The sequence below is a fragment of the Echinops telfairi genome, unplaced genomic scaffold, assembly GCF_000313985.2.
Source record: "Echinops telfairi isolate 266 unplaced genomic scaffold, ASM31398v2 ScPeMD7_7469;HRSCAF=8507_0, whole genome shotgun sequence".
Taxonomy (NCBI): Eukaryota; Metazoa; Chordata; class Mammalia; order Afrosoricida; family Tenrecidae; genus Echinops; species Echinops telfairi.
The window spans coordinates 36,385,467-36,393,704 of record NW_022111372.1 but is presented as its reverse complement, the minus strand read 5'-3'; the positions used below and the strand labels follow the sequence as shown (position 1 = coordinate 36,393,704).

At 54.8% G+C, this 8,238-nt stretch overlaps 1 protein-coding gene across 3 annotated transcripts in view; it reads left to right on the top strand.

Annotated features, from left to right (window-relative positions):
- WDR4 (WD repeat domain 4) overlaps nucleotides 1–7,522 on the top strand; it is a 23,627-nt gene extending 16,105 nt beyond the window's left edge. For all 3 annotated transcript variants that reach the window (XM_004697309.2, XM_045284878.1, XM_045284877.1), the window contains exons 8-11: nucleotides 1,519–1,583; nucleotides 4,864–5,047; nucleotides 5,752–5,821; nucleotides 6,251–7,522. In XM_004697309.2, the coding sequence (XP_004697366.1) occupies nucleotides 1,519–1,583; nucleotides 4,864–5,047; nucleotides 5,752–5,821; nucleotides 6,251–6,444 (513 nt within the window). In that variant the 3' untranslated portion in view covers nucleotides 6,445–7,522. The remainder of the gene's footprint in view (nucleotides 1–1,518; nucleotides 1,584–4,863; nucleotides 5,048–5,751; nucleotides 5,822–6,250) is intronic.
- Nucleotides 7,523–8,238: the final 716 nt, after the last annotated feature.

The window sequence follows — 8,238 nt, the reverse complement described above, 5'->3', positions numbered from 1 at the left end:
CCCCCAGCTGCTCTGACAGTGCTGCCTCTGGGGGCCCTGGGTGTGCACTGTCCTCACTGTTGTGAGCTGAGGGCGCCACCACGTGCCAGCAGAGGGCACTGCGCTCCCTGAGTGTGTCAGTGGCCTTGGGCTCATTCTTGGAGGCCCTGAGCCTCGTGGTGGTGACCCCAGGGCCACAGCCAGGAAGATAGTGTTGAGGTGAATGGTACTCTAATACTTCCAGCCTCCCGTGCGTCCTTGTCTTCAGAGTAGACTCCAGCGAGGTTGGCTGGGACTGCCTTAGGAGGCATAGGGTCTTGCGCAAACTCCGTCTGCATTTGCAGGACGGTCCGTCTGCATAGGGAAGCTGCAGCCTTGGGAGGAGCCTGCCCCTGTCTGGAGCCTGCCCTGACCCACACGCTGACCGGCCTTTTGTTGATGTTCTGACCTCCTTTTTAAACACTAGAGGCTCTTGGTTTCTCCATGTGCCTCCTGCGGGCAGTCTCTCTGAATCCCTGCTCAGCCCTGCTGTGTCCCTGCCATGACATGGCCCAAGCCTCTGGTGGCCGGGTGGTTTTTATTTGGAAAGGTATGCCTGCCAGTTTGGTTGCCCTGGAAAGCCCAGGGTGCTTGGTGCTCGTGGTGGGGTCTGCCAGCTTCCTGCTCTGCTGTCTGTCCGAGGAGGGCCTGGGCTGGATTTGGCTTCTGTTTCTGCTCAGACCTGCTGTCGTGAGGGCTTGCGTAGTTGCTGTGTGGTGCTGCTCGGTGGGCCATGTGTCCTCCAGCTGAGAACTTTTGCATGGACCCCTGTAGTCCCGAGGGGTCAGTGGCACCTTGGCGTCCATGCGGTGGTGTGAGTTTTAAGAGAATGGCAGCAAGGGGTGGACAGGTCTGCTTCATCCCCTGTGGGATGCCCCCAGCTCCTCGGTCCCCACAGGCACTGGGAAGTCAGTGGGTCAGGCCTGGCCAGGTCAGGGACCAAGGACTTGGCAGGTCGACAGCCTGTGCTACTTCCGGCTGCTGACTGCCCTGACTTCACCCACACAGCTCCCTGAGGAGGCGCTGGTGTCATTGCTGCAGCGCAAGGGCGCCGAGGCGAGGGCGATGGCTGGCTTGCCTCCCTCACCACCTGCCGAGGGGCTGGGTGACCCTCGCCCGTTTCCCTCAACTTGTTATGGCTCTGAGGTGTGTGTTTTCTTCGTAGCGTCACCTCTCATCCGCCAGGAAGCAGGGCGGCACTTTGGGTTCTCGTCCCTGGGGATTGGGGATGAAGAACCCTGTCTCCCCCTCTCCTTGCATCCGACCAGTTTGCTTTCGGAGACGTGCACAGGCTCTCCGGGGAGGGCCAGAGCCTTGGGAATCTTCTGCCCTGGGCCCTGCGAGCGGAACCGTGTGTGAAGCGAGGTGCAGGTGTCAGGATGGTGTCCAGCTCCTTCTGCTCCCTTTCCCGGCGCAGCAGCCTGTGGGCGTGCTCGCAAGCTGGGCACTGGCCGGGCAGCTCCCGGTGGTGATGACAGCTGAGTCTCCCCTTCCTCGCAGAGGTTTGCTGTGTCCCGGATCACATACTGCCGCCAGGACAGCTGCGTGGCCCTGCTGTGTGACAGGTATGTGCCTGGCAGCCCTGTGTGGCTTCAGTTCCACGTGGAGGTGATGATCGTGGAAGTGGTGTTAGTGGTAATGATGGTGGTGGTGGATGTGGGTGCGGCCGCCAGGGGATGGGCTGGGGAACGGGGCTGGGAGTTGCTGCATTGATCTTCCAGGTCTCATCATCCTCAAGCAGGGGAATTGAGCCGTTGTTGGTACAGTGGGTTTGGCTTTTGCTGATCCTGTTGTGTGTGTGGGATGTGGTTTGTTTCTTCGAAGGTGCTCTCTCACTTGCTAGTTAAAGTTTCTAGAGTGTCGGTGGCCACTGCCAGACTGCCTTTAACAGTTCTTTTGGCATACGGTTCACACATAATTCCATAGTTCAGTCCCATTGAGAAGAGTTGGAGAGTCATCACCACTGTCGATTTTAGAGCGTTTTCTTCTTTCTGTGCTCGTCATGATTACATTCACTGTTACCTGGTTCTGTTTTCACAACTGCCTCTTGATCCATGTACAGGTTCCGGATGTGTTGTGGTTTGGAATTCCCATTCTTCTCAAGGCTGTCCGGAGTGTGTCATGGTCCACACAATCAGTGCCTTGACCTGGTCACTAAAACACAAATAAATACCTTCCTAGTACTTTCTACTTTCAGCCAAGATCCATCGGGCATCATCGATGATATCCCTCTTTTGAATCCAACCTGAAACTCTGACAGCTCCTCGTCAGTGTACTGCTGCAACTGTCAGCGTTATCTCAAGCAAACGTTTACTTGCACGTGATATCAACGATATTGTTCTATGACTTGAGCATTCCGTTGGGTACAAATAGGGACCTTTTCCAGTCATTTGGCCAAGTAGCTGCCTTCCAAGATGTCTCTCCTGGAGTAGACAAGGACGTGCTCCCAGTGCGGCGGCGGCTGGTTGAAACGTGTCACGGGGCAGCCCATCAGTTCGTGGAGCTTGTTTTTGGCCAGTGCTTTCCATGCAGCTTGAACTCCTTCCTTCAGCGCCGTTGGTTCTTGGCGACATGCTGCCTCCTGACATGGTAGCGTGCCGAGACGCGCTTTTTGTGGTACAGTGCCTCTGTGCAGTTTTTCCATCTCCTTTTGACGTCTCCTGCATCAGTCAATGTTTTCCCACAGAATCTTACAGTATTTCAACTGGAGGCTTGACTTTTTTTCTTGTGTTCTTTCCCTTTCAGACATGCCGAATGTGTCCTACCTTTTTGGTTTTCTAACTCCAGGTCTTTGCATATTTTTTTATGATCGTTGGCTTTGTCTCCTCAAGCTGCCCTTTGTAATTTTTCTTTGTTATTCAGATATCGCTTCTGATAACCACCTAGATCTTTTCTTTCCTGTTTTTGTAAAATTGCCATGTCCTTTCTGTATGATTTAATGTTCTTGAAGTCCTCCCACAGCTCATCGGGTCTCTGTCAGCAGCAGGAAGCGCAGCGGCAAATGTGTTCTTGAGGGGTTTTCAGAAGTCAGGTGGGTATGTGGACTCTTGTAGACTTGTTTTAATTTTCTTCAGCTTCGACCTGGACTTGCATGTGAACACTCGGTGGTCTGTCCCACCGTCAGCCCTCGGCCTGATTTTAGCTGCGGATATTGAGCATCTCCATAACAGAGGCAGGCCGTTTGATGGCTGTGTCTGCCACCTGGAGAAGCCCACGTGCCCACGTGCCACCGTTTGTGCTGCTGACAAAAAAGCAGGCCATCGCTTCTCCTGTTCTCCCTTGTCCTCCCACCCCTGGCGACTACCAAAGGATTTCTTGTAGTATCAAAACATTTACTTTTCCAACAACATCTCATACAACATTTGTTGCTTTGTGATTGCTGACTTCACTCAGCATATTGTTCTCCAAACCCATCCATGTCAGTAAGTGTTTTCGTTCGTAGTGATTCTGCTCCGTTGTGTTTATGGCAAGGTTTCTTTAGCCACTCTCCCGCCGACGGGCCTGTCAGTGTTCCCTCTGCTCGCTGTTGTGGGCAGTGCTGTGGTGGACACAGTGTGCATGTCTGCGCATGCTCTGTTCCTACTTCCTTAGAGTACACGCTGTGTAGACGGCTCCTGGGCCATGGAGGAGTGTTTCTCTGCCTGCGTCTTTGTGGACGCTTCACACCCCTTTCCACGGTGGCTGTGCAGTGTGTTTACAGTCCCGTACACAGTGATGAGCTTCTGATGAGCACCCTTTCCGGCACTCTCATTCTCTGTTTTTATTTCAACTAAGCTGTCAGTGCCCGTGGCCCCTGCCCTGCAGAGAGTGGCTGTGCTGTGAGTTGTCCTTGACCAGCTGGCAGGGGGTTTGGTTTGGGAATCACCAGCAATCTCACAGTGTCGTCTTCACATCCATGAAGATGGTGTTTCCCACTTAGGTGCGCCTCTGAGTTCTTGTGGCAGTGTTAAGTTTCCTTGTTCAGGTGTTTAGTTTCTCAGGTGGGTTTACTCCTGAGTAGTTCATCTTTTGTGTGGCTGTTGTCAGTGCTTTGTTTTCTTGGCTTCCTTTTCATTGCGAAGGCTTTCCTTTATTTCCTTGTCAAGTCTTTGGTGTTTTTCGGTTTAGGACCACAGCATCAGCAAATTAGACTTTTGCGTCTTTCTCCGCTGTCCACTTGGATGCCTTTGTTTCTTTGCGTTGGCCGGTAGCTCTGGCCAAGGTTCCCAGCACAGCATTGAAGGAGAGTCAGATACAGGCCATCCCTGTTTGTTGACCCGCTGCCAGGGGAATGCTGTTGGTCTCTCTTCATTGAGCCAGCTGTTGGCTGTTGCTTTTGGGTCCTGGCCTCTCTTGAGTGGAGGAATTTCCCTTCTCTTCCAGTTTCGCGGAATGTTTTTGTCAGGAGTGGGTGCTAGTTTGGTCAGGTGGCTTTTCTGCATCAGGTGGTCTGACGTGTGGTTCTCTGTGTTTTGTTTATGTGGTGCATGGCATCAATGGCTCTTCTAACGCTCCGCCACCCCTTCTGGAGCCCCGTTGTGCTTCAGTAGCTATGACAGCAGCGTCCACGCGGCCCCCAAGCCTAAAATCGTGTCAGAGAGAGCTGCTGACTTGCTCTCACGCTCCGCTGATGGAGAAATCACCTGGGGACTTGTTGAAGCTCCTGGGGGTTCCGATTAGCGGCTCTGGGCAGTTCTGAAACCGCAAATTTCCCCCAGGTTCTCTGAGTGCCGAGGCTGCTGGGTAGGGACCCCACCTGGAGAGCCATTCCTCTGGGGCAGGCAAGCTTGGTGCGTTGTGCCATCCAGTGCCCACACTGCTTGTGGTGGTGTGGTGCCAGACAACACCGTTTCTCTCCATGCCCAGCTTCCCCGTGATCTACATCTTCCAGCTGGACGCCCCCCAGCGTCAGCTGGTGTACAAGCAGAAGCTGACCTTCCAGCACCGAGTGTGGGATGTCGCCTTTGAGGAGACGCAGGGGCTGTGGGTCCTGCAGGACAGCCGGGACGCTCCGCTGGTGCTCTGCCGGCCGGTTCGGGGACAGTGGGAGGTGAGACACACCCTCTGGACTGTGTGGTCCCATTAAACGTGGGGTGGGGTCGGAACGCGATGCTGACTTCCCCTCTATCAATTCTCAGCCCCAGTGTGTGGTGTGTGTGTGTGTGTATACACATGCGCAGGGGCAGTGGGGCTTCTAGCCTAGTGACTGACTGATGAAGTCTGGTAGTAGACGCTCTCCCAAGTTGGAAAATGGCTTTCGCCTGTGAACTTTCACACAGCTGCCCGTCACACACATCTCGTCAGCTTTGAGGCTCCTCTTCATGTGGCTTAGTTTTCGGTCCCCAGGGTCAGTCGCTTTGTGGAGTCAAGTACCTGGGACCCTGAACAGGGGTCTTAGCCGAGCTGGGAAGCCCCTGGTATGGAGAGAAGAGTCGGGGTGGAGAGACAGCCGCTTCCATGAGGGTGAGCCCCGACCTTTGTGTGGGTCTGTCCGACTGTAAACTGGGGGTACTCCTTGTCATAGGGTGTTGCTGCGGTGAGTCCCATAACGCTCGTGGAAGTCCCCGTAGAGCCTCACATGCGTACTGGACTGGGTCTGGGCTCCTCACACCTTTCCGGTATTTCATGTGACAGCACGGTCCCCCGGCATCACAGTCAGGGTAGGGGCTGCACCCGTCCCATCCCTGGTGCTGGGCCGTGCCTGTGGGTCCCGCCATGCCCTTTTCTAAACAGTTTCCCTTCTGTCTTCTTCAGCCTGTCCCTGAAGACCACACGCTGAAGAAAGTCTGCGGCGATCTTCGCGGGAACTGGGCCATGTTAGAAGGTGAGGGTGTCGGCATAGCGGCCTCTCAGCAGCAAGGCCCGTTGTCTACTCAGGAAGGCAGGTGACGCTGCTGTTTGGCGTGTGGGAAGCACAGGGAGTCCGTGGTGGTGTAAACCCTGAGCACACTTCGTTGTGGACTGGCTGGAAGCTTGGCGGGTGTCTTGGAAGAAAGACCTGGCAATCCAGTCCCCCAAATTCACCCACTTGACAACCTGTGGGTCGCAGCTCTACTCTGATGCACGGGAGGCGCAGTAAGCAGGGCTCGACCCATGGCAACTGTGTGGTTTGTCCCGTTTGGTTTAGGAAGCACCCTCGCCCTTAGCCCTGTAGACAGTCAGCCCTCTGGCCATGGCGCCCCACGGAGCGAGGGAGCGGGCTTACGAGCTGCATCTGGCCCCTTCCCACCTACCTGTACCCGTCTCTGCCCAGGCTCGGCTGGTGCGGGGGACAGCTTCAGCAGTCTGTACAAGGCCACCTTCGACAACATGACGAGCTACCTGCAGAGGAAGGAGGAGCGGCTGCAGCAGCAGCTGAGGAAGAGGCAGCGATGGGAGAGCCCACAGCCGGGCCCCAACGGGCACACCAAGAAGCGGAAGTCAGACGAAGTGCCTTTGGGCTGCTAATCCCGCCTCCTGCAGTGACCTCTCCACGTGGAAGCAGTGAGCCCTTCTGCCTGCCCCTCCTGCCCTGGCGTCTGTCTCCTTGAAGAACAGGGTGGATGTCTTGCTTGACGCCGTGCCTAGAGGCAGTGAGGTCCTGCCTGGGACCAGCTGTGGAGGCTGGGCACACCCTTGGCCCTGAAGGCTGCCACGGAGCGTGGGCCTCCTGTCCAGACCCCGTGCTGCCCTCGTGTTGGAGGGCAGCATGCGCTGCTGTCTGTGCAGCTCGAGCTGCTGCCAGTGGGAAATGGCCTGCAGCATTGTATCTGGTCCTTCATGTTGGAGGGAACCTGTGGCCGTGCTCGGAGCAGCTGCCCCTTCTTCTACCACCCCCACGCCGAGGGCATGCTGTACCTTGAAGGGAGGTGTTCACGGCAGCGTGACTCCTATTTTAAGGAGGTCACCGTCTCTCACCCTGAACGTTAGACTCCGCTGCCCAGCACGGTGGTCACTGCTGGCTCACTAGCTTCGTGTGACAGTGACGTTGAAGTAAGATGAACAGCTCAGCTCCTGATCGTCCCGGCTCTGTCTCAGGTGCTCAGTAGCCAGCGCAGCACTAGCGGCCGCTGTTTCAGACGTGCAGGTGGAGAGCATTTCCACCTTCCAGAGCTTGCTCGAGAGGCAGCTCTGGAAACATCACTCTAAAAGGTGATCACAGCAACTTCATGCGTAGTGACTATTTTGATTTAACTGTGTGCACGCTCTGCAAAGCAGTAGGGGCTGCCCACTGAACTCTGATTACTGGGCAGTAAAGGGGAGCTTTGGGCAGCTTGCGGGAACCCTTTAGCAGCAGTGTGCAGGGCCGGTGTGAACTGTTTTGAGCAGAGCCATCTGATGAGCATACTGTTTGCACACAGTGAAACCTTTCCCCCATGACTGGGCGCGTGGACGCGTCAGCTGACATGCTCGGATGGGCTTTGACGGACTTCCCTCGACCCCTGGGTACCTTGGAGCAGCAGCAGTGACAGCTGCAGGTTTCCTGGATGCGCAGGAACAAAAGCAGTTTGTCTATTAAAGCTAGGGTGCTTCACTTTGTTCATAAGTGCCTTGTTTTTATTTTGCTTTGAATGTATCTGCATACGATGCTATTTGTGGAAATGCTTCAGCCCACCCCACAAGGGAGAATTGGAACTACCTGACACTGGTTAGGCCGTGGGCAGGAGATGGGCTCAGGCCAAAGCCCTTCGGAGGCGCCCATTTTGGGATTCTTGGGTATTTCTCAGGTAGAGCTCTAGGTCTGGTCTCACCTGGGCTCCCTGTCGGGGGTAGGGGTGCGGGTGGGTTGGCAGACACAGCCTCAGGCTAGGAGTGGTGCCTGCATTTTAAAGTGTCGGGAGGGGTGGGAGGGTGGGGGGACAGGGACAAAGAAGAGTAATACTCTATCATGTATAAAATTCATAGGAAGATGAGATTTCAGTGTCTCTCAGTAAAGTTTTAGAGCACAGCCATCCCCATTTGTCATGTGTAGCCTTACTGATCTCCTGCCATCGTCACTGGTCACCTGGCTGCAAAGCTTTCTGTCTGGTCTTTTTTTTTTTAAGTCGTTTTATTAAGGGCTCATACAACTCTTAATCACAATCCATACACACATCAATTGTGCAAAGTACATTTCTACATTCATTGCCCTCATCATTCTCAAAACATTTGCTCTCCACCTAAGCCCCTGGCATCAGCTCCTCATTTCCCCCCTCCCTCCCCGTTTAGCCCTCCCTCATGAACCCTTGATAATTTATAAATTATTATTTTGTCATATCTTGC